Below are 24,262 nucleotides of genomic sequence, written 5' to 3'. Positions count from 1 at the left end.
CTTTGTTCTTTCCCAGGATTGTTTTGGCTGTTCTGGGTCCTTGCATTTCCATGTGAATTTCAGCGTGAGCTTGTCAATTTCTGCAAAACAGCTGACTGGGATTTTGAGACAGTGTAGAATCGTGGGTCAGTCTGGGGAGCCCCTCGTCAGTGAGGCCACACCCTGCGATCTGTGCCTGTGGGCAGGTTTCCCCTTATCCAGAGCCGACACCCTTTCAGAGGTGTCCCTTTATCCAGAGCCCACACCTTTTCAGGGGTTTCCGTTTATCCAGAGCTGACACCGTTTCAGGGGTTTTTGTTTATCCAGAGCCCACACCCTTTCAGCGGTTTCCGTTTATCCAGAGCTGACACCGTTTCAGCAGCATTGTGGAGTTTTGGTCGGATGCACCTCGGAATCCCATGCTGCACCCGAGCCTCGCGTGCTCTCTGATGCCACGGTCGAGGTTCTCCTGCCGCGGTCGAGGTCCTCCTGCCTCTCTCTCCTTCGGCAGCTGCTGCCCACTCTGCTTTCTGGTGTGGTCTTTCCCTCTGGGCAGCCTCCGCATGTGGCTCGTGTCTCAATTCACATCTGTCTCATAGTTAGGATTGTTTCCTCACCTGAGGGGCCCATACTTTAATGTAATTGTATCGTTACAATTCCATCTCGATGGTTCCCGGGGTGGTGTCTGTCATCTCATGTAGAAGATGAGAATCACTGATACTTAATGAGCATGTATTATGTAACCACCATTGCTCCCGTTTTATAGATGAGAAACAGAGACTTAGAAAGGTAAGGACGGAGCTGGAGTCGGGCCTGGACAGGGAGCCCAGAGCCAGGCTCACACAGGTGCTTGGACAGGTGTCACTGGAGGGCAGTCCCGAGAGGAGCTGGGAGCCAGCACCGTCCCTGCCCCAGCTTTGCCGCCTGGCCCGGCCAATCCTTGGCGCTGAGCTTGGTGTGCTGGACCCGATCGGGGCGCCCCTGCCTTCCAGGTACCAGCCTCCGAACCTCGCTATCTCCACCCTCTACTGGAAGGCCTGGCCCCTCCTGCTGGTCGTCGCGGCATTCAACCCAGAGAACATCGGTGAGCCCCTGCTGGCTGCCGCGGGCACACGCATGGCCCTGCTGGCCCTTCTTTTGGGGCAGTTTGTCTGTTGGGACTTGGGGGACAAGAGGAGGAGCTGGGAGAGGGTGGGATCACACGCCTGATGCCCAGGGGAGCCTGGCCAGCCCCACACCCTCCGGTTCCCTAGGCCTGGCTGCGTGGGAGGAGTACCCGACCCTGAAGATGCTCATGGAGATGGTGATGACCAAGTGAGTCCGCACATCCCCTCGGTGGGCCCAGGGCGGGGAGCAGGGCCTGAAGTGAGTCCTCTCGTCCCCTCGGGGAGCCTGGGGTGGGGAGCAGGTATCGTGGGGACCAGGTGTGTGTCGTTGGGATCAGGTGTGTGTGTGGCTGTTGTGCTGTGGGGAGTGGGCGTGTGTCTGCCTGTGGTTTTGTGGGGACTGGGCGTGTGTCTGCCCGTGGTTTTGGGGAGACCGGGCGTGTGTGTGCCCGTGGTTTTGGGGTGACCGGGCGTGCATCTGCCTGTGGTTTTGTGGGGACCGGGTATGTGTGTGCCCATGGTTTTGGGGTGACCGGGCGTGTGTCTGCCCGTGGCTTGGGGGGGACCAGGCGTGTGTCTGCCCGTGGCTTTGGGGGGACCAGGCGTGTGTCTGCCCGTGGCTTTGGGGTGACCGGGCATGTGTCTGCCTGTGCGTTGTGGGGAGTGGGCGTGTGTGTGTCCTGAGGTGGGAGGCACAACTGCTTCCCCCACCTCTGAAGGAGCAGATTGACTTTGGGGCCTTGGGGTCAGAGCTCAGATTAGAGCAGCCATGGGGAGTTGGGTATAGGAACACGCCAAAGCCATATGTGCCTCTGAAGGCAGAGAGTCCCTGCCCTGCAGGTCAGTCCTTGGATGGGTGGGTGGAGCCTGCGTGGCTGTCATACTGGGCTGTGCTCCCGGCGTGGGTGGCGTGGGCGGGAGGCGGCCCGGGAGGAGGCTGGGTTCTGATGCTGCGGCCTTGGCTCTGGTAAGGGCGGCATGCTGCCTGTGGAGGACGAGGCCGTGGCTGGACCGCACCTCGGGGCAGCGCCATGGCTTCTCGCCGTGCTCTGACAGCTCTGGATGCTCCCGGGCGCCCTGTGCTCCTGACTCCTGTGCAGCAGGCAGGAGCGGCCACAGGGGTTTTGACCCTTCTTAACCCTGAGCGTGGTCCGCTGGGAGTGAGCCTTTCGTGGGGGACAGGGTGACACACTCCTCTCTCTGGCCCTAGCAACTACTCCTACCCGCCGTGCACCCTGACGGATGAGGAGACCCGGACGGAGATGATGAACCGTGAGCTGCAGACTGCCCAGCGGGAGAAGCAGGAGATCCTGGCCTTCGAGGGGCACCTGGCAGCCGCGTCTACCAAGCAGACCATCACTGAGAGCAGCAGCCTCCTCCTGTCGCAGCTCACCAGCCTGGACCCCCAGTATGCAGCCCACACAGCCCTGCCCCACGCCTGCCGTCAGGACCTATGGGTGGTTGGTGTGGGTGGGACAGAGGCTGAAGGAGCAGGCGGAACCGACTGCACTGCGGGAGACCCTAAAGGGCCTGTGGAGCCCCATCCCCATGTCCCTGGCTTACTGCTGTGGGGCCAGGCCTTGGGGACATCCCAGGTCAGGACGGGTCGCCTATCTCGGGCTGTCGGCTGCCCCTCGAAGCAAGGATGGGAGGAGAGGGTGTTCTGGGGGTGATCCGCTCAGGGCGTGCTGACACATCATATCCTCTGTGACCCTCAGAGGGCCCCCTCGGAGGCCTCCCCCTCACATCCTGGATCAAGTGAAAAGCCTCAACCAGTCCCTCCGCCTCGGGCACCTCCTGTGCCGCAGCCGAAACCCCGACTTCCTCCTCCACATCATCCAGCGGCAGGTGAGCTCAGAGGCTCCAGGAGGTAGAGATGGCGGTCTCGGGAGGCCTGGAGCCTTCCAGAGGCCTTGGTGGCCAGAAGCGGGCAGGACACACCTGGATGCCAGGCCCATGAGCTGGCTGCTGTGTGTTGCCCTTTCCGGCTCCAAGGTCGCCCGGGGGGCTGGCGGCAGGTGTTGGGCCCAGAAGGCGCTAAGCGGGGGCTGCTGTCACCTGCCCAGGCCTCCTCGCAGTCCATGCCCTGGCTGGCGGACCTGGTACAGTCCAGCGAGGGCTCCCTGGATGTGCTGCCCGTGCAGTGTCTGTGTGAGTTCCTGCTGCACGATGCTGTGGACGATGCTGCCTCCGGAGAGGAGGACGATGAGGGCGAGAGCAAGGAGCAGAAGGCCAAGAAGCGGCAGGTCAGGGTTGCCCACCCGCCTCTCACCCCGCACCCCTGTCAGGGCTGCCCACCCCTCAGCCCACCCGCCTCTCACCGCACACCCCTGTCAGGGCCACCCACCCCTTGGCCCACCCGCCCCACACCCCACATCCCATCTGCCTGTTCTGTCACTTGCACCCCTGAGAGCACCCTCCTCCCCACAGAGGCAGCAGAAGCAGCGGCAGCTGCTGGGCCGCCTGCAGGACCTGCTGTTGGGCCCGAAGGCTGATGAGCAGACAACGTGTGAGGTGCTGGACTACTTCCTGCGGCGCCTCGGCTCCTCCCAGGTGGCCTCCCGTGTGCTGGCCATGAAGGTGAGGTGGTGAGCGGGTCTTCCTGCGCACGTTCTTCATGTTTAAAATGAGTAGGCTGGGGACCAGGCACGGTGGCTCAGGCCTGTAATCCCAGCACTTTGGGAGGCCAAGGTGGGAGCATCCTTGAGTCCAGGAGTTTGAGACCAGCCTGGGCAACACAGGGAGACCCCATCTCTACAAAAAATGAAAAAATTAGCTGGGTGTGGTAGTGTGTGCCTGTGTTCCCAGCTACCCTGGAAGCCGAGGCAGTAGGATCACTTGAGCCCAGGAGTGTGAGACCAGGCTGGGCAACACAGTGAGACCCATCTCTACAAAAAATAAAAGATGAAAAAAATTATCTGGGTGTGGCGGCATGCACCCGTGGTCCCAGCCATTGGGAGGCTAAGATGGGAGAATCACTTGAGCCCAGGAGGTTGAGGCTGCAATGAGCTGTGATCACACCACTGCACTCCAGCCTGGGCAACAGAATGAGACCCTGTCTTAAAAAGTGAAAGTAAAAATAAAATGAGTGTTCAGTTCACCCCGACTGTATTTTTAAGTTCCTTGCCCACGTAGGAGGGATGCGCTGGTGAAACGTGAAGGCAGACCCCGCCACCTGCCTATTGTTCCTTTGCTACTGGGGACGGGAGGGTCCAGAGTGGCTTCACGAACGTGAACAGAAGCGTTTAACAGAAAGAGCTCAGTCTCATTTTTCCCTTTTCCCTGTGGCCTCCCCTGGGAAGCAAGCGCCACATTCTCCTCGGGGCTCTGAGGGCACTGCCGTGTGCTCCCGGGGCCGGGCTGAGACCCTGCCCACACTGCTGAAGCCAGCCCAGCTCACGCGTATCTGCCACAGGGTTTGTCGCTCGTGCTTTCGGAGGGCAGCCTGCGGGACGGGGAGGAGAAGGAGCCCCCCATGGAGGAGGATGTGGGGGACACAGATGTGCTGCAGGGCTACCAGTGGCTGCTGCGGGACCTGCCCCGCCTGCCTCTCTTCGACAGCGTCAGGAGCACCACAGCCCTGGCCCTGCAGCAGGTGAGGGCGCTGACCAGGGCCGCGGTGGGCGGGGATGAGAGGGCCACAGCCCTGCCCCGGTGCTGCTCAGACCACCCTCCCCTCCAGGCAATCCATATGGAGACCGACCCCCAGACCATCAGCGCCTACCTGATCTACCTGTCCCAGCACACGCCTGTGGAGGAGCAGGCCCAGCACAGCGACCTGGCCCTGGTGAGGCAGCAGAGCCAGCCAGCAGAGTGGCCCTGGGGAGGGGACGGGGGCAGCACAGAGACCCCACCCTGGGGAGGGTATGGGGCCAGTGGTGCAGTGCCCTGGGCTGGCGGCTTCTTGGGCCTCAGGGAAGCATTGAGGGTGGGAGGGCTGTCACGGCTGCTGTGCTGGGGCCTCTGTGACCCTGTGGCCACCTGTGTCCCTTCCTTAGTCACCACTCACTCCCTGGAGCCTTTCTCCCTAGTTCCTGAGGGTGCGAAGTCACAGGGATGAGGGTGCCTTGTTCACAGCAGGGTGGAATCTGAGCCATCAGCCCTCTCCCCCACACCAGGAGGGTTTGGGCTGTGGGCCCAGGTCGCTGGGCACCTGCCCGCTGTCCTCAGCATCTCTGGCTTACATGTGTGGCGCTGACTCCTGTCTTCTCTCCTGGGTGCTGTCCTTCTCCGCTGGGCATCTTCCAACTTTGCACTGCTGTCCTCTGTCCCCAGCCTGCGCTGTGACCTAGTGAAAGTTCGTGGCCCGAGTCCTTGGGGAATGAGCGATGGGTGAACAGATGGTGGCTGCCGGGCAGAGGGCAGCAGTGTCTGCCTTCAGGGCCTGGTCATTGTCCTTGGCCGTGAGAGTCGTGTCCTCCCTCCCACCTGGAGAGTCCGACCCAGCTCTGGTCGTCTCCCCTGGAGGCCTGTGGCAGAGTGAGGGTCTGCGGTGCTGGTGCTGGTGCCGTGGGCTCTGCCTAAGATCCCAGTGAGGACGTGCCTGCGATAAGGCCGCCCCAGCTGGCCGGAGAGCCGAGCTGTCTTGGAGCCTCTGACACCCCCCTGTCCACACACCAGGACGTGGCCCGGCTGGTCGTGGAGCGCTCCACCATCATGTCCCACCTCTTCTCCAAGCTCTCCCCGAGTGCCGCGTCGGACGCCGTGCTGAGCGCTCTGCTGTCCATCTTCTCACGCTACGTGAGGCGCATGCGGCAGAGCAAGGAGGGCGAGGAGGTCTACAGCTGGGTGAGGCCGCGCAGCGCGCTCGGTGCCGACTTGGTGCCCTTGGCGCTGGCCCAGGGTCCCCGAACCTCACGGCCCTGACTCCGCCTCCTTTCCCGCAGTCGGAGTCTCAGGACCAGGTCTTCCTGCGCTGGAGCAGCGGGGAGACGGCCACCATGCACATCCTCGTGGTCCACGCCATGGTCATCCTGCTGACGCTGGGCCCGCCGCGAGGTGAGCCGCCACGGGCACTGGGAGGGCAGCTTCGTGCCAGGCGGGCCATGGCCCTGACCACACCCAGCGGCTTCCGCGTCCTTGCCTTGCTTCTGGGTGGGAAGCCCTCCAGCCCTTTCACCCTGTGTCCTAGCTTCTCTCCTAAAGAGGAGGCTGCAGTCCGTTCCGCGTGTCTCTGAGCACTTGGTGGACACGTGGGAGATCCCCGCGTGGTGTGTCCTCCCAGCCTGGAGAGCCCTGAGCTGGAGGGCCTGGTGTAGCCTGCAGTCAGAGTCCTCACTGCCCCAGCCTATCTGTGTAGGCCTGCGGTGCCTGGGAGGCGGCAAACTCAGGGTTTCACTGTGTGGAGGTGGGACATGAGGCTGCCAGGCAAGCGGGTCCTCTCCCCAGGGCCCGGGCATGTGACCCTGAGGACGCTCTGGCCAGCGCAGTGTTGGGAATCCGGCGCCCACCCAGCCATGCCCTCTGTGGCTGCAGCCTTCCACTTTGTTCTTGGCTGACACCAGGAACTGCTCCCACGTTCACCCCATTGTGTCTGCCAGTGGGGGAAGGGGGCGGAACCCCCTTGCTGGGGTTTGGGTGGACGTGAGCGGGCTGTGCCAGGGTGGTGAACCCACTTGCAGAGGTCGGGTGGATGTGGGCAGGCTGTGCCAGGGTGGTGAACCCCCTTGCAGAGGTCAGGTGGATGTGGGCGAGCTGTGCCAGGGAGGTGAGCCCTACTGGGAGGCAGATGCAGTCACAGGTGTCACCCTTGGGAAGGGCAGCAGGGGAAGCTGGCCCCGTGTGGCCCTGGGTCTGTGGGGTTTCCCATTGGCTTTGTGGAGCCAGAGAGCTGGATGGGACCTGGTTCAGCCAAGCAAAGCCTCGAGGGCAGGGGCTGGACAGGGACACGCACATGTCCGCTTGGCCAAGACAAAATGGCGGTGATACTGCTTGCCGTCCTGCAGTGTCTGTGAGGATCAAATGCGTGCACCTACGCAGAGCATCCGTGAATAGCAAGTACTCTAGCACGGGAGCCCCGTGCTCCTCCCAAGCCTCAGTTTCCCCCTTGGGAGAGGAGGTGCCTCTAGCCTTGGCACCAGCTGTGCTTGGGGCTGGGCTCCCGGCGGGTCTGAAGGCTGCTCACCCATTGTCCTTCCTGAAGCCGACGACAGCGAGTTCCAGGCACTGCTGGACATCTGGTTTCCAGAGGAGAAGCCGCTGCCCACTGCCTTCCTGGTGGACACGTCGGAGGAGGCGCTGCTGCTTCCGGACTGGCTGAAGCTGCGCATGATCCGTTCTGAGGTGCTCCGTCTGGTGGATGCCGGTACGGCCCAGGCTGGGCTTGAGTGGTGGGGGCTGCTGACTCGGGGGTCCCGGACCTCTCACCTGCTCCTCGGCTCTGAGGTGCTCCACCTCATGGACGCCGGTACGGCCCAGGCTGGGCTGGGGGGCAGACCGCTGACTCGGGGGTCCCGGGCCTCTCACCTGCTCCTCCGCTCTGAGGTGCTCTGCCTGGTGGACGCCGGTACGGCTCAGGCTGGGCTCGGGGCGGGCTGCTGACTCGGGTCCCGGGCCCCTCGCCTGCTCCTCCGCTCTGAGGTGTTTGGCCTGGTGGATGCTGGTACGCCCCGGGCGGGGCTCGGGGGGGGGCTGCTGACTTGGGGGGGTCCCAGGCCCCTCACCTGCTCCTCGTGGGCCTGGACGGTCTCCAGCCATGGCAGAGGAGAAGACTGGCCAGGTGGCCTCAGGGGATCCTGCAGATCATATGTCCTGGCCACAGCAAGCTGTGCTGGCCCCTGGGAGGAGACCTAGGGCAGCCTGTGCTGGCCCCGTCTGGAAGGGTCTTACTGTCAGGCTCAGGGGCCTAGAGTGAGAAACGGGGCCTGGACGGAAAGATGAGAAAGTGGTCTGGGGTTGGAGGGGAGGAGGGGAAGTGGTGGGGCCTCTGGGTTGGTTCCTGAAGGATTTGGGGGTTGAAGCTGCAGCCGGGGACCCCAGCAGGGGATGAGCGTGGGGCCTGGGCCCACGTAGGTCAGTAGGGCTGGTGCCTGGTCAGTGAGGAGACATGGGGGGCAGCTTGGTGAGTAAGTGGGGCTGGCTCAGGAAGCCCCTGACTGCCAAGGGGTCTAGGCTATTGTGTGCCCGCGGGAGCCGTCGATGGCTTCAGGGTAAGAGCGCCATCCTGAGCATTGAGAGGAGATAGTCACGGCGCCCTGTGTGCAGTTCGGGAGGTGTACTGTGCCGTGCCACCATAGGCCCTCTGGTGCGTCCACCCACCCCCGGGGATGGGGCCCACACAGCTGCCATCCAGGGCGCAAGGCGGTCCTGAACTGCTGTCCCCTTGTGCGGCCCCAGGTCTCGGGTGGGGCTGCAGAGTGTGCACCGCTGTGGGTCTTGGGTGGGGTCACTGAGCACGTGTGGCCCAGGGTCTCGGGTGGGTGGGGTCACTGCACACAGGCAGCCCCAGGTCTCGGGTGGGGTCCCAAGTGCCTGTTGCCCGGGTCTCAGGTGGCATTAGAGAGCACGTGCACTCTCAGCCCTGCAGGACCTGGAGCCGCAGCAGCTGCTGCTGTTTGTGCAGTCCTTTGGCATCCCTGTGTCCAGCATGAGCAAACTCCTCCAGTTCCTGGACCAGGCGGTGGCCCACGACCCCCAGACACTGGAGCAGAACATCATGGACAAAAGTAAGACGCCAGGGACCTGCGGAGTGGGCCACACACGCTGACCGAGCCCCAGCCCAGCCAGGCTTTTGGGGCCTGGTTGCGAGCGGGTGGGTGATCCGAGGTCAGCTGGGTGTGGGTGGCACTCGAAGCCAGGCTTAGAGCTGTGGGCCAGCAAGGCTGGCACAGGCAGAAGGGAACCGAGGCCTGGGCCTGCCCCAACCCTGGGGCCAGACACCCTGTCGGGCCTGTTCTGAGGTTGGAGGGACTGTTGGGGCCTCGATGCTCACTGAGCCTGCCCAGCTTCTGAAGTCCTTGGGAAGTGTTGGAGACCGTGGGGGTGTCCCCAACTCTGGTGTCTGTAGAGAGGGGAGGACCTGCCCCTGACCCCTGGCCGCGCCCAGGCGTGACCCTGCTGCTGTTTGCAGATTACATGGCCCACCTGGTGGAGGTCCAGCATGAGCGAGGCGCCTCCGGAGGCCAGACTTTCCACTCCCTGCTCACAGCCTCCCTGCCGCCCCGCCGAGGTACTGGGGAGGGACGGGGCCCACACAGAGACCCAGCCTGGGGAGGGAGACGGGACCTGCGTAACCACACAGTGCAGTGCACGCTTGCTGATGTCACCTGAGAGGGGCCCCCACAGAGGCTCTCGGCCAGTCTTTGGTCAGCGTTTGCCTCTGGCCAGCATGTGGGTTCTCGTTGAGTCTGAGATCCCTGTGGTCCTGAGCGAGACCTGGGGTCCTTGGGGAGCATGGAGCCCAGGTCTGAGCTCTTCCTCCTGGGTGACGGTCCCCAGGCAGGGCTGACCGTGGCTTGCACAGTTTCTGCCGCTGGAAGCCAGTCAGGAAGTGTCCAGCCGCTGATGGTTCTCCTGTCTCTGCAGACAGCACAGAGGCACCCAAACCAAAGAGCAGCCCGGAGCAGCCCACAGGCCAGGGCCGGATTCGGGCGGGGACCCAGCTCCGGGTGCTGGGCCCTGAGGACGACCTGGCTGGCATGTTCCTCCAGGTAGCGATGCTGCTGCGCGTGGGTCTCTACCTGCAGCCCCTCTTCCTGTGTACAGCCTCCCCTGCCGCCTCACATGCACAGCGGCCTTGACATGCGTGACCGCCTGACCCTGGCACATTGCTTTCACGTAACACTCCCATGCCCTCAGATGGAGGCTTAGGCCAGCATTGGGGAAGGGGGTCACCCTGCCTCCTCCCTGCCGTCCTTGCACGCCCCTCTGCACGGGGCATCCAGTTTGATATATGCAGAAGCCAAAGTTGCAGGTCTCACCCGAGGTCTGGCTGTTGGAGCCGGGGATCCTGCAGGCCTCACCACCTCCTGATGGGGAGCCTGGTGGGCCCTGGGCAGGCTCTGGACACCTTCGTCCTCTGGGGCAGCTCCTGGGTGTTGGGGTCCCTCACTGCTCCCCATCACAGGTCTCAAGGGCCCTGGGCCCCTCAGGCCACAAGGCGGGGGCCACAAATGAACAAGGAGTTGATGGGACGCAGTTCTGGCATGAAGCTGCACCCACCGGGCACTCAGCCTCTCTGCTGTGCTCCTCTTCCTCCGCTTCCTCCTGACACCGGCCTGCCCTGTTCCAGATCTTCCCGCTCAGCCCGGACCCTCGGTGGCAGAGCTCCAGTCCCCGCCCCGTGGCCCTCGCGCTGCAGCAGGCCCTGGGCCAGGAGCTGGCCCGCGTCATCCAGGGCAACCCTGAGGTGCCGGGCGTCACGGTGCGTGTCCTGCAGGCCCTCGCCACCCTGCTCAGCTCCCCACACGGCGGCGCCCTGGTGATGTCCATGCACCGCAGCCACTTCCTGGCCTGCCCGCTGATGCGCCAGCTCTGCCAGTACCAGGTGCCTGGGTGTGGGCCTCAGGTGGGAGGAGGAAGGAAGGCAGTGAGGGCTCTGCCTTCCGCAGGACGGCCTGGGTGTCGTGACTGCTCCTGTGTGGGTCTTGGGTCTCGGTTTCTAAGCAAAAAAGGACAGTGCCCCAGGGAGCGGCGGCAGGGTCCCTTTTCTTCAGTGAACATTCCCCTGGACGGGAGGTGGGGCAGTGCGGCGTCCGCCTGTTCGCGCCCCACCACCCAGGCGCGGCGCCCCTGCCTTGCTTTCCCCGTCTGCTGGTGCCTGGGACTGTGTTTTACTTGCGTGTGTGTTTATTTTTTCCCTTGAACCACATGGGAGCCCTCACCAACTGGGGGTTTTGAAAGGGTCTCTGCGAGGTCATCTGGGCCTGTGCAGGGGAGGCACCGTTTCAGGCAGGAGGTGGGATGAGGTTGGCTCAGGCCCCAGGTGCCGGTCGCGGCAGGTGTCAGCAGCCTCACAGCCCCGGTCTGGGCCTTGGGTGCCGGGTCCTTGTGTGTCATCTGCCAGGGTAGCCACATGCCACTTTGTCCCCGCAGCGCTGTGTGCCGCAGGACACTGGCTTCTCCTCACTCTTCCTGAAGGTGCTCCTGCAGATGCTGCAGTGGTTGGACAGCCCTGGTGTGGAGGGCGGGCCCCTGCGGGCACAGCTCAGGATGCTTGCTGGCCAGGCCTCGGCCGGGCGCAGGCTCAGCGATGGTGAGGACCGTGCCAGACTGGCAGACAGCTGGGGGGCACTGGATGGGGGCTCACACAGAGTGGCCAAGCTGCCTGGCACCCCGAGGCCCGGGGAGTGGCTTGTGGGGGGGGTGCCCGTGTGGACCCAGGGGAGCTCTTCTACCATGGGGCTTCCCTGGACGGGGCGTACCAATAGGGGTGAGGGCGGAGCCACAGGGCACTCACACAGACCTCCCACAGTGCGAGGGGGGCTCCTGCGCCTGGCCGATGCCCTGGCCTTCCGTCAGGACCTGGAGGTGGTTAGCTCCACTGTGCGTGCCGTCGTCGCCACCCTGAGGTCTGGGGAGCAGTGCAGCGTGGAGCCCGAGCTGATCAGCAAAGGTGCCTTCCTGGCCCAGTCCCCTCGGGCCGCTGGGGCCTTGGGAAGACCCAAGCCTGCGGCTGCTTCTTGCTGCCTAGTGGGGGACGGACAGTGGCTGCTCAGCACTGTCCTCAGAAAGTGCCCACAGAGGTCCCCTCTCAGATGGCCGAGGGCGGAGCCTCTTGAGAATGAGTTGGAGTTTCCTCCTTGGGGGGCCCCCCGATCACTGCTGCACCCAGCAAAGTGAGCCCCGGCCCCGGCTGCACTCTCTGGCCCTGGCTGGGCTCTCCTGTTGTGTTCTACACACGGTCACCCCACATCCCACCCTGGCTAGCCCACACCCACTCGGCAGCCCCCCCGACCTGGGCGTGACCCACATGTTTATCTGTCCCTTGCACAGTCCTCCAGGGGCTGATGGAGGTGAGGTCCCCCCACCTGGAGGAGCTGCTAACTGCGCTCTTCTCTGCCACTGCGGATGCCGCCTCCCCGTTTCCGGGCTGTAAGCCCGTGGTGGTGGTGAGCTCCCTGCTGCTGCAGGAGGAGGAGCCCCTGGCTGCGGGGAAGCCGGATGCGGATGGCGGCGGGTGAGCTGGGGTGCTGCACACGGCCGGGGCAGGCGGGCAGGCGGCACCAGCTCCTCCCTGAGCCACCTTCTCCCTGCAGCCTGGAGGCCGTGCGGCTGGGGCCCTCGTCAGGCCTCCTGGTGGACTGGCTGGAGATGCTGGACCCCGAGGTGGTCAGCAGCTGTCCCGACCTGCAGCACAGGCTGCTCTTCTCCCGGAGGAAGGTGGGTGGCATCCAGCTTCAGCACGGGGACTCACCTGGGGTCTAGGGCTCTTCCTGACCTGCAGTGCAGCAGCCTTGGCCTGGGCGAGCCTTGCAGGGGCCCCAGTAGCCCCCCCCGCTCTCAGGCCATGTCCTGTAGCAACCCAGAGGAAGGGCAGGGTCCCCTGTTGGCCCCAGCAGAGCCCAGGCCAGGGTCACAGTCGCCTGTGGACCAGCCAGATGTGGGGACAGGGCGAGTGGACGGGGTAGGGTTGGCCACGCCAAACCATGTAGATTGTGTAGGGGCCTCCGTCTTCCCAAAGGGAATGGGGCTGTGGCCAGGAGAAGGGAGGGCAGGTGCTGGGCTCCCCAGGTCCCCCACAGGGGAGGGATGGCCTCACCAGAGAGGCTGCATGGAGCCCTGGGCACCTCCACTCTGTGGCATGGCTCCCATGGGAAGAGGTGGGGAGATGCTGCACAGCCACCAGGAGGGGCCCTCCAGCACCACATGATGGGGCCGGTGTCACCGGCAGCACCCCAGGCCTCGGCTCTCTGAGCGGCTCATTGGGGAAACCATCAGCTGACCTCAGCAGAGCCTGCCATTGGCCCCGGTGAGGCTATCTGGGCTTCTTTCTCCCTCCCCAGGGCAAAGGTCAGGCCCAGGTGCCCTCGTTCCGCCCCTACCTCCTGACCCTCTTCACACATCAGTCCAACTGGCCCACGCTGCACCAGTGCATCCGAGTCCTGCTGGGCAAGAGCCGGGAGCAGAGGTGGGCACCTCCCTGTCCCCGACCCGGGCCACGTGCACACTGGCCTTTGCCAGAACTCTCCCAGCGCCAGCTCTGACTGGTATCTCCCGTGCTGAGACGAGACACCTCATGCTCAGTGGAACCCGTGCCTTCCCACAGGTTTGACCCCTCCGCCTCTCTGGACTTCCTCTGGGCCTGCATCCACGTTCCTCGCATCTGGCAGGGGCGGGACCAGCGCACCCCGCAGGCAGGTCTTGGGAGGGTGGCCCATCCGGGAGAGGGCATGGCGCTCCGGGACTGATGCAGATGCCTGTTACAGAAGCGGCGGGAGGAGCTAGTGCTGCGGGTGCAGGGCCCGGAGCTCATCAGCCTGGTGGAGCTGATCCTGGCCGAGGCGGAGACGCGGAGCCAGGACGGGGACGCGGCCGCCTGCAGCCTTATCCAGGCTCGGCTGCCCCTGCTGCTTAGCTGCTGCCGTGGGGACGATGAGGGTGTCAGGAAGGTGACAGAGCACCTGTCAGGCTGCATCCAGCAGTGGGGAGACAGGTGCTCAGGCCCCCTGGCCCCAGATGCTGCCTGGGAGTGAGCCCCATGGAGGGGGTCGAAGCCCAGCCCCGGGTGGTTCCCCATCACGCCTGGTCCCGTCCTCCCACCCCTGTCACTGGGGCCCCGTCCGCCTGGTGAGCCCTGCTCCATCTCTTCCAGTGTGCTGGGCAGGCGCTGCCGAGACCTCCTCCTGCAGCTCTACCTACAGCGGCCGGAGCTGCGGGTGCCCGTGCCTGAGGTCCTGCTGCACAGCGAAGGAGCTGCCAGCAGCAGCATCTGCAAGGTGAGGGCACCACTCTGCCGCTCCCTGCGCCGTCCCAGGTGCCCTGGCCGGGCAGGGAGGGAGGGCAGAGGCCCCAGTTTGTGTGGCCATCACCAGCTTCACCTCTTGTCCCTTCCTGGTCTGTGCTGCCCTGTGGCCCTGTGGGTTTGTCTGCATTGAGTTTTATACCGAGGGGACCTGCAGGCGCTTCGCTCGTGGGGCGCCATCCTGCAGAGTCTGGAGAGTCGTGGTGTCATGGGCGCTGAGCAGCCTGCCATCGTGTGGATGGACCGTTGGTTTATCTGCTCACCTGCTGGTGGACGTGGAGTCACGTTCAGTTTGGGACAGTGACAGCTGCTGGGGACTCGTGCATGGGTCTTGGTGGACGGCTGCGTCCGCTCCTCTCCAGTCACCCTGGGGGCAGGGCTGGGCCTCTCGTGCCCACTTCCCCGCCGCTGGCTGGAACCCACAGCCTGTCTTCTGCTGGTACCACAGAGGGCAGCTGACTTTCTCTAATCATTTCTGCCTGTGATTTTTTTCAGTTATAAGTTGTTTTATATGTTGAAATCATACTTGATGTGCAGTTTTGCAGGGAGTTTTTGAGGCAGGGTGTCTGCTGCCAAGGCTGGAGTGCAGCGGCACCATCATAGCTCACTGCAGCCTCAACCTCCCGTGCTCAAGTGATCCTCCCACCTCAGCCTCCCGAGTAGCTGGGACCACAGGCATGTGCCACCACACCCAGTTAATTTTTTTTTTTTTGAGACGGGAGTCTCTCTCTGTCGCCCAGGCTGGAGTGCAGTGGCCGGATCTCAGCTTACTGCAAGCTCCGCCTCCCAGGTTTACGCCATTCTCCTGCTTCAGCCTCCCGAGTAGCTGGGACTACAGGCGCCCACCACCTTGCCCGGCTAGTTTTTTTGTATTTTTTATTAGAGACGGGGTTTCACTGTGTTAGCCAGGATGGTCTCGATCTCCTGACCTCGTGATCCACCCGTCTCGGCCTCCCAAAGTGCTGGGATTACAGGCGTGAGCCACTGCGCCCGGCCATCTTTTTGTATTTTTAAAAACAGAGACGGGGTCTCACCATGTTGCCCAGGCTGGTCTGAACTCGTGGGCTCTGGTGATCTTCCTGCCTCGGCCTCACAGAGTGCTGGGATGACGTGCATGAGCCACCGCACCTGCCTGGCCGATGTGCAGTTTTGGCTTGTTTCCCGCTTTGTATCATTTGGTGTTGAGCTTTGGTTTTATTCTGTGTGGGGTTTTCCCAGAGGCTGGCTGTGGCCTACCTGCCCTCCTGAGGTGCTCATGGAAGCCTTAAGGAGCCAGTTCCTCTGCTCATGGCATGCCATGCGGTGGATCGCGGCCACAGCTGGCGGCCAGGCTGAGTGTGGGCGGGCAAGTGAGGGGAGCCAGCGGCCCCATCCTCAGAGGGCCCCTCCCTGCAGCTGGATGGACTCATCCACCGCTTCATCACGCTCCTGGCGGACACCAGCGACTCCCGGGCGTCGGAGAACCGAGGGGCGGACGCCAGCATGGCCTGCCGGAAGCTGGCAGTGGCGCACCCACTACTGCTGCTCAGGTGCTGCCTCAGAAGCGCTGCCCTCACCAGACGCTGGTTTAACCAGGGCTCTGCGGCTCTCCAGCCTGGGCAACAAGAGCGAAACTCCATTTCAAACAAAAAACAAAAAGCATGTTTCCCATGGGCTGAGGTTGACGGAGGGAAGTCAGAGCCCTGAGCTGGGCCTCAGGTGGGAGGAGCTGGGTGGGCCCCAGAGAGGGGCAATGTCATCCCCACCTCCTGGCGGGGGAGTGGTGTGGGAGTCGGAGTGGGCAGCCCAGGGTCTGGCTCCCGGGGCAGTCAGTGGGCCCTTCCTCGGGACATGTGCCACGTGAGCCGGCTGGCCGGGGCTGACTGGGCCCTCACTGCGCCCGCAGGCACCTGCCCATGATCGCGGCGCTCCTGCACGGCCGTACCCACCTCAACTTCCAGGAGTTCCGGCAGCAGAACCACCTGAGCTGCTTCCTGCACGTGCTGGGCCTGCTGGAGCTGCTGCAGCCGCACGTGTTCCGCAGCGAGCACCAGGGGGCGCTGTGGGACTGCCTGCTGTCCTTCATCCGCCTGCTGCTGGTGTGTGCTCCCGCCGCCTGCCCCCGTGCTCCCTTCCACTCCCTCTGCCCTGGCCCAGGCCTGCCGCCTCCACCCGGGGAGGGACTGGGAGGACCCCTGCAACCAAGGCCCAGGCCAGGCCACCTGCCCTGGGGACCAGCTCCCACCCTGGGAAGCCCCTGCCTGCTGCCCCTCGTGTGCCTGGGGGTCCCACGTCCTGCAGAAGCCCAGCCCAGACCCTCCGTGCTGCTCTCTGCGTGTCGCTTGTGCCACCTCGAGCCCCTCATCGATCTGGGCATGTGCCCCAGACGGCTGTGTCCACACCCTGACAGGCCACGCTGGCCACCCTCGGGCCCGTGATGCCACAGTGATTGGCAGAGGGGGCTCATTGGCTGGGGGCTCGTTGGCTGTGGAGTCCGTGCCCTGAGGCTCTGGGAGCAGATGGGAGCACAGGCTGTGTTTTGGCCCAGCGGGGCAGAGCAGCTCGAGGGTGCCGCTTTTGCTTTGCAGAATTATAGGAAGTCCTCCCGCCACCTAGCTGCCTTCATCAACAAGTTTGTGCAGTTCATCCATAAGTACATCACCTACAACGCCGCGGCAGCCGTTTCCTTCCTTCAGAAGCACGCTGACCCGCTCCAGTGAGTGCCACGGGCTGCAGGGAAGCCTCGGGCCTCTGGCCAGGTCCAGCAGGGTCTGGAGGGTGTTCCCGGGGAGGCTGGGTCATGTCAGATCTGCGGCTCCTGAGGCAGGAGAGGGCTGCTGTGCGTGGTGCTCATCCCAGGGGGCAGAGGCCGCTCCACCCTGCGTCGGAGCTGTCCACACCCACCCCTGCAGCTCTCTGTCCTGTTCCACGCACACATGGCCTCCCCGCCTGGGCCTCCCCTGACCCAGCCTTCCGCCCGCCAGCGTCTTCCTCCCAGGTGAAAGCATCTTCTCTCCCTAGCGACCTGTCCTTCGACAACAGTGACCTGGTGATGCTGAAATCCCTCCTTGCAGGGCTCAGTCTGCCCAGCAGGGACGACAGGACCGACCAAGGCCTGGACGAAGAGGGCGAGGGTGAGTGGGGCTGGCAGGGGCTGCTGGAAGCAGCTGCGGAACAGTCCTGGGGGCCTGGTTTTCCCGGCTGCACAGCCAGCCCTGGGCCGTCTGAGGCGTCCTGATGGGGTTTTGTGAGCCGGGACCTTGCTGACTGGCTGGCCCCTGGCCCACCTCACGGGGACGAAGTGCTGACTGGTGCCTGACAGAGCATCAGCACACCTGCCCGGCACATCGCCCCACCCGGCACATCACCTCCACCCCCGGCACGTCGCCCCCACCCCCGGCGCGTCGCCCCCTCCCCCGGCACGTCACCCCCGCCCCCGGCACGTCACCCCTACCCCTGCCACATCGCCTCTGCCCCTGGCACATTGCCCTGCCCCCGGCACATTGCCACACCCCCGGCACATCGCCTCCGCTCCTGGCACATCCACCACCCACCAGCGCTTGTCCCAGGTGTCCCTCCCCAGGAAGCCTCCCCTGGTCATACTGGGCAGGGCTCGTCATTGGCTTTTCACTCCCGTCCTTCCCTGCCTGAGGTGACACGGCACCGCAGCACGTCTCTCCTGTGCCGCCGGAGGAGTGCCAGGCCCGGGTCCCAAGGGGCCATCCTGCCTTGTGCCCAGTGGGTCATGGCCCACATTTCGAGAAACAGCAGGGAGAGACTCGCAGAGGTGCATGCGTCGGATCCAAAGGGGGCTCCCGGCTCCTGGCTCTACCCTGTTTGTGGAGCGCTGCTGTGTGCTGCCACCTTGGGAGCCTGGGCAGTGGCCACTGTGCTGTCGGGAGGGCAGGCCCTGGTGCTTCAGTGTGGCACGTCCTGCCGCTTCCGCCTTCCTGCAGCACTGCCACTGTCTTCCAGAGGAGAGCTCAGCCGGCTCCTTGCCCCTGGTCAGCGTCTCCCTCTTCACCCCTCTGACCGCTGCCGAGATGGCCCCCTACATGAAGCGGCTTTCCCGGGGCCAAACGGTGGAGGGTGAGTCGAGCCCTGCTTCACCCACTCGAGGTCGGCGCCCTGGGTCCCATGTGGCTGCAGGTAGCAACCAGCAGTTCTCCCGGCACTGACTGGGGCGTGAGCACGGCCCACACTGGGCTGTGGGTGGGTGGGCCGTTCCTCACGTTGGGGAGCACCCCAGAGAGGGCCTTAGAAACTCAGGGGCCCAGGGGAGCTGGAGGGTGCTGCTCTGCTTCAGAAACAGCAAAAGGCAGGGGAGCACCCTGAGGGGGTGGGAGTGTGGCAGGAAGAGGTCAGGCAGGTGGGCAGGACCAGCGGGTAGGCAGGACTGGTGGCCGCCTTCAGAGAAGAGCCAAGGCTGGGTGGCCCAGGTAGAGTCGGGCCGTGGGGCCACTTGATGCTAAGAGCACCCTGGATGTGGGGCTGCCGCAAGGGGTCAATCTCTTTCCTTGGAGACCACGAGTAGGGGCAGGGGCGGGCATTTGCGGAGCTTGGGGGCAGGGACGGGCATTTGCGGAGCTTGGGGGCAGGTACGGGCATTTGCGGAGCTTGGGGGCAGGGGCGGGCATTTGCGGAGCTTGGGGGCTTCACTGCTGCGGGTATCACTGGGCTCATGCTTTCCCGTGATTTCTGTCCTGTGGTGCTCAGGGCCTTGCCCCCTCTGGGTGGCTGGCTGGGGTGGGGTGGGCAGAGGTCTGCTTGGGCCCTTCAGCTCCGGCCTGGCCCTTTCTCTGTGTTAGATCTGCTGGAGGTTCTGAGTGACATAGACGAGATGTCCCGGCGGAGACCCGAGATCCTGGGCTTCTTCTCGGTGAGCTGGATGGGGCTGAGGGAGAGCTGGGAGGAGCTGATCCCTTGGAGAACCTCAGCAGGGCCACTGCCCCCAACAGGGTGTGCCCGCCCTGAGCCCCAGGGAGTCCTCTGAGGCCAGGCTTCGGGTGGGGCCCCAGCCCAGGCATTCACAGTCGAGCTGCTGCCAGGACAGGCCCACCTTTAGCCCTGGGCTGGGACTGGCTGATGGCGCATGCGTCCTGCCTTTTGGATAGGAGCCTAGGGTCCCTGCCATTGCCATCGGCCATCAAGAGATCAAGAGGTGAAGGGGCCTCGATGGGGGCTGGACCCCCCAGTCACACACCTCCCACCTTTCCCCCGGTCAGACCAACCTGCAGCGGCTGATGAGCTCGGCGGAGGAGTCTTGCCGCAACCTGGCCTTCAGCCTGGCCCTGCGCTCCATCCAGAACAGCCCCAGGTGAGACCACCGCCGGCCTCTGTCCGCCTCCACCGGGCCCTGCTAAACCAGGTCACTGCTTGACCCACCTGGTGGCCAGACCAGGCTTCCAGGCGGGTCAGCTCGCCCTGTTGGGTGGGGGTCTGGCGTGGGCACAGGGTGGAGGTGCCCACTGAAGTGCGTGGCTCTTTCAGCATCGCAGCTGACTTCCTGCCCACATTCATGTACTGCCTGGGCAGCCAGGACTTTGAGGTGGTGCAAACGGCCCTCAGGAACCTGCCTGAGTACACTCTTCTGTGCCAAGGTGAGGACAGGTCCCCCGTCTGGGGCCCTGGCAGCCCCCGGGGAGGCCGGAGGCGCGTCTCCTGAGAGCTGGCTCTTGCAAGTCCCGAGGTCTGGTCACTGCGGCCAGGGTGTTTGTGGTCAGCGTGACGTTCGGGGCCCCGTCTCGTCTCCCCCACAGAGCATGCGGCTGTGCTGCTGCACCGGGCCTTCCTGGTGGGCATGTATGGCCAGATGGACCCCAGCGCGCAGATCTCTGAGGCCCTGAGGATCTTGCATATGGAGGCCGTGATGTGAGCCTGTGGCAGCCGACCCCCTTCCAAGCCCCAGCTCGTCCCATCCCTGGGGATCCTCAAGGCGAAGCCCAGGGAGCGCCGCTATTGCTGGTCTCCGAGGAGGTGAGGGCGCTGTGCTCCGAGGCCAGGCAGGCCCAGGAATAATACTCCGAGCCCTGGGGTGGCTCTGGGCCGGCTGCTGGCATGGGGGGCCGTCCACTAAGCCCTCATTCACCTTCCGGGCCACAGCCCTGTGGCAGAGCGGTGGGCAGCGTGGCCCAGCGTGTGCAGGATCCCACCGGGCGTGGCCTGGGCTGGTTTTGAATGAAATGATCTGAACTCTCTGTGTCCTCTCTGGTGTCCCATGTCACCCTCTGGCCAGCTGGAGCCTCGAGGACCCTGGCCTTGGCTCCCCAGCCCTGCAGTGCAGGGAGTTGAGCAGGGTCCTGGGAGGTGGAGACCAAGGCCAGGCCAGGCTCTCCCTTGGGCCAGCAGTTCCTGCAGGTGTCGAGGGTCAGGGGACGCTGCCTGCTTGGCTGCCCCCACCATCACGGTCTCCCCATCAGGTGCCGGCCCTGGGCCCTGCCTGGCCTCGAGTCCTCTGCTCACGGGGTCGGCCTCTGTTGAGTGAGTCCAGCCTTGTCAGGCTGTGTGGGGGACTGGCCCGGCAGACCGATCTCTCTCTCCTGCACTAAAAGGATCAACAAGGCCCTGAGAGCCTCAACTGTGGGTGTCCCCCTGTGGGAGCTGAGTGGGGGTCCCATTCCGGAAGAGTCCCAGTAGCCGGCGATGCTGCTCGTCCTGCCTTTCCCAGCACCGGCTCACAGGGGAGGGTCTGGGAGGGTCCTAGTGCATGCAGGGTGGAGCTTGGCGTGGGGCCCGTTTGCTGGCCCGGTTGGGGTTAGAGCTGCCCACCCCTCTGTCCTCACCGTAGTGGGGTCTTCCCAGCACACAGATGGGACTCGTGCTCTCCCGGTTCCCTATGAGTCCCCCCAGGTCAGCCCCGCCCCGGCCGCCCTCTGCCTGGGCCACTGTGGCTGAGAAGCTGACCCAGGCCTTCCTCCAAGCCTAGGTAGCACGAGGCCTCAAGGTTCATAGTGATGCCGTGGCCTTGGGGAATGCCCCACGACAGCACCCAGCAAGGGGGCAGCCGGGCTCCAGGCCCACAGCCTCCCAGCCCAGCCCAGCCCCTGGCCTGCGCGCCCGCACCACCCGCCCAGGCCCCTGCGCCCTCCTGCCCACCCTCCCCGGACTCTTCCAGGCTGCACAGGTCCAGGGACCAGGTCCCGGGTGGGGTGAGCCAGTGCCGGGTCTAACACCAGACATGCCTGTCTGCAGCTGGCTCCTGTGGCTCCAGGGGACTGGGAGGCTGCTCTGGGAGTGACTGGGAGGCCTATGGGCTGTCGAGCAGCCTCCAACCCAGCTGTGCAGGGCCATCCTCCTCCACCCTTGCCCTTAGTGCCTTGCCTTCAGGCCCCTGGTGCCAGCACCTCTGCCCTGGGTCCGAGTGTGTGTTAGGATTAGGGACAGGGACAGCAGTGAGGAGCGCCCAGCACAAGCCTGGGTGTGGGATGAGGCCCTTTCTGCTCTGCTGCTGGCTCTCCTACCTCTGCACAGATAAGGGACAGGGCTGAGATTTGAGCCCTAGGGCCCTGGAGCCATGGGCTGCCCCGGGGTGGGACCTGGGAGGCCCAGAGGCCCTGGGGCTGGGCTGAGCGGAAGCAGGGCCTGAGGTTTGTGCAGCGGGAAGGGGCCCGGGAGGCTCAGCAGATGCAGGGCAGGGATTTGGATGCCTCCCCGGCCCCGGGGGTGGGGTGTGGATGTAGGGAGGCATCCTCATAGGGGGTGGGTGTGTGCAGGCTGTGCGGGCTCAGGGGTCAAGGTCAGGGCCCGTGTCCACCCGAGTCTTAGAGGACAGAAGCGTGTTACAGCTTGGTGGGGACATGACCCAGTCTCATCTGAGACTGAGGACGGGCCCACCCAGCCCGCTGGCCCCCAGTGCCTGCTGTGTGTCCCACACCCAAACCCCAGCCTCCTGAGGGCCAGGCTCTCTCTCCCAGTCCTGGATGTGGGGCCTTTGCCAGTCCGCACCTTCGGGATCCCAACCCTTCTCCCCAGGTGCAGCACCTGAGCCACGTCACCGCGTCCCTTCCAGCCAGGCCCACCTTTTCCTGACACTACACCCCCTATGGGCTCCTGAGGCACCTCCTCAAGGCTGGCTTCCCGCACCCCACAGTCCGGAGCCTCCTGCATCCCGCCAGCCTTTGGTCCTCTGCTCTCCTGACGTCCCTCCAGCCAAGGCCTGCCTGCCTCAGGGTCTGATCAGAGAGGGAGAGTGAGGTCCGAGCTCTGTGGGCTCAGAACCCAGTGCCTGGCTTGAGGGCAGGGAAAGGGAAGGATGCTGCTGCCAGGCCTGGAGGCCAGTGTGTGTGTCCCAGCTGGGTGCAAGCCTGGGCCCTTCACGGGGGTGCCTGTGTCTGGCTCAGAGCAGCCTGTGACAGGTAGAGCCCCAGGACATTGGCTGGGGTCTTGGACCAGGCACGGGGAAGGGGGATGGGGAGGGCGCTGAGGGTGGGGCCCTGATCCTGAGGCCTGGGACCCTCTCTGGGCCTCTTGCTGCCTGGGCCTGTGTTCACTCCCACCCAGGAGGCAGCGGAGGTTAAGCTAAGCAGAGGCATCCGGGGGAAGTAGCTGGCCTGGCAGGTGGCAAGGGCTCAGGCTAGGGATATCGGCTCTGGTGTGTGTGCCGACTGGGGCTAGGATGTGCCAGGCGTGCCCGAGACCCCACCCACCCCAGGGTGCTGACCCCAGGGCTCAGGGACTTGGTGGCTCAAAATTGTGGCACCTGTGGGGCAAACTTAGCCCCCACCTGGCCAAGTGCTTCCATAATCTCTAGAGGGTGGCCTGGGCCTGTCCCCACCATAGAGGGAACCCCAGGGGGCGTGTCTGGCCTTGGCTGCGGGGGTGGACCCCAGGTTCTGTGTCCCAGAGGTGAGAGGCTTCTCCGATCTGTGCTGGGGAAGATGGGGAAGATGGCTGGGAGGGAAACCTGACCGCTCCTGGACAAAGAAATGAGTAGACTGGAATCTCTGCCTGCAGCAGGCACCTGGCAGGGGCTGTGTGAGCAGAAGTGTGGGTGTTGGAATGATGGTGCCCACCCCAGGGTGGACAGGGGGCTGCGGGATGGACCAGGGAGCCCTGGGTCAGGCCATGATCCACGCCTGGCCTCTGCCTCCCTCTGGTTCCCCAAGTTCCTCACCACGGCCACTGGGCCCAGGGACCTCGGGAACCAGCCATGCGGGGCACCCAGTAGGACCCCTGCGCTGCTGGGTGGCTGCGGGCAGGTCCCAGGCCGTCTGTTCTGGAACAGCAGAGGATCTGGGATCAGCACCTTCCCACGTGGCTGTGACTGAGCCCCTCGTCCAGGGTCACCCCTGGAGCCCAGATGGCCCCAGGATTCAGAGAGTCCAGCCCAGACCCCACAGTTCCCTTCCTTCCAGGAGCATGTCCGAGCCAAGCCAGGCAGGGTGCCAGCCCCTCCCGGTGGTTCCTGGCAGTCCGGGGCTCGCTCCTCCAGGTGGGGATGGGGCGGGGCCAGGGGATGCCATAGTGACAAGCTCACCTGCTTTTTCAGTCTCAAAACAAGTGCTTCCAGGTTTCAGTTTCAGCTCTGGCTGGGGATGGACCCTGACCTTCAAACAGGCCAGACGGTGGTGGCCACAGGGCTGAGTGTGGGCACCGGGGAGATGAGCGCCCTTGGCAGCAAAAGTGCAGGTCTCCCCATGAGGTGTCTCCCCCATTCACCCTGGGAGGCCCAGACAGTGGCCCGAGGTCACGTGGCAGGTAGGGTGCCGGGCAGGAGCTGCTTGGGGGGCCTGGGCCTCCCCCAGCTCCCTTCCTCAGAGCAACCCAGACCCCTGACCCAATTAGGCCCAGGCCTAGCCAGTGGTTGGGGTCATTCCAGGTGCTTCAGAAGAGGAGGGTGTGGCTGAGGCCTCCCCCAGGGACAGTGGCCCCTTCTGTCCTGGGAGGTGGCCTGTAGGAAGCTGAGGAGCATGGGCAGGCAGAACTAGACATCCCAGTTCTTTCCAAACCCCCTCACTGGGCCAGGCCCAAAAGGACACCCCATGCCAGACCCTGCTGGGCTCACCGGGGACCCAGGGTTGGACCCCAGTAGGCCTGTGCCAGGGTGTGGTGGGCACCCTCTCTCTGCCTGGGGGTTAGGAAGGGCTCTTGGGGGAAGGCGGCATGGCGGGTGGGTCTGGAGCGGTGGGGAGGAGTTGGGCCCATCCACTTGCAATGGGGCACAGGGCTCTGGCTGACCACCAGCAGGGCAGGTGGAGGGGAGGGGCCGGCACCCACAGCCCTCTTTTCTCACTGGTGCCCTCCTGCTATGGAGTCAGGCCTGGAGAGGCCTGTAAGCCTCAGGGGGCACAGGGGGCAG

At 64.6% G+C, this 24,262-nt stretch overlaps 1 protein-coding gene across 1 annotated transcript in view; it reads left to right on the top strand.

The window, feature by feature from the left end:
- The window catches only part of INTS1 (integrator complex subunit 1), a 34,782-nt gene extending 14,620 nt beyond the window's left edge, over positions 1–20,162 (top strand). The window contains exons 17-48 of the mRNA XM_025379981.1: positions 972–1,063; positions 1,233–1,293; positions 2,296–2,493; positions 2,804–2,933; positions 3,152–3,331; positions 3,516–3,665; positions 4,501–4,680; positions 4,768–4,872; positions 5,706–5,873; positions 5,972–6,083; positions 7,228–7,389; positions 8,603–8,749; positions 9,154–9,252; positions 9,609–9,733; positions 10,315–10,569; positions 11,118–11,277; positions 11,497–11,637; positions 12,018–12,201; positions 12,281–12,404; positions 13,028–13,152; positions 13,291–13,378; positions 13,451–13,677; positions 13,837–13,960; positions 15,382–15,515; positions 15,872–16,064; positions 16,554–16,681; positions 16,987–17,099; positions 17,941–18,054; positions 18,774–18,844; positions 19,191–19,282; positions 19,456–19,565; positions 19,725–20,162. Coding sequence (XP_025235766.1) covers positions 972–1,063; positions 1,233–1,293; positions 2,296–2,493; positions 2,804–2,933; positions 3,152–3,331; positions 3,516–3,665; positions 4,501–4,680; positions 4,768–4,872; positions 5,706–5,873; positions 5,972–6,083; positions 7,228–7,389; positions 8,603–8,749; positions 9,154–9,252; positions 9,609–9,733; positions 10,315–10,569; positions 11,118–11,277; positions 11,497–11,637; positions 12,018–12,201; positions 12,281–12,404; positions 13,028–13,152; positions 13,291–13,378; positions 13,451–13,677; positions 13,837–13,960; positions 15,382–15,515; positions 15,872–16,064; positions 16,554–16,681; positions 16,987–17,099; positions 17,941–18,054; positions 18,774–18,844; positions 19,191–19,282; positions 19,456–19,565; positions 19,725–19,840 — 4,408 coding nt within the window. The 3' untranslated portion in view covers positions 19,841–20,162. The remainder of the gene's footprint in view (positions 1–971; positions 1,064–1,232; positions 1,294–2,295; positions 2,494–2,803; positions 2,934–3,151; positions 3,332–3,515; positions 3,666–4,500; positions 4,681–4,767; positions 4,873–5,705; positions 5,874–5,971; positions 6,084–7,227; positions 7,390–8,602; positions 8,750–9,153; positions 9,253–9,608; positions 9,734–10,314; positions 10,570–11,117; positions 11,278–11,496; positions 11,638–12,017; positions 12,202–12,280; positions 12,405–13,027; positions 13,153–13,290; positions 13,379–13,450; positions 13,678–13,836; positions 13,961–15,381; positions 15,516–15,871; positions 16,065–16,553; positions 16,682–16,986; positions 17,100–17,940; positions 18,055–18,773; positions 18,845–19,190; positions 19,283–19,455; positions 19,566–19,724) is intronic.
- The last annotated feature ends 4,100 nt before the right edge of the window (positions 20,163–24,262 follow it).

Source organism: Theropithecus gelada, chromosome 3 (assembly GCF_003255815.1).
Source record: "Theropithecus gelada isolate Dixy chromosome 3, Tgel_1.0, whole genome shotgun sequence".
Classification (NCBI taxonomy): Eukaryota; Metazoa; Chordata; class Mammalia; order Primates; family Cercopithecidae; genus Theropithecus; species Theropithecus gelada.
Note: the sequence above shows the minus strand (reverse complement) of the source record. Positions and strands in the feature narration are given on the sequence as shown.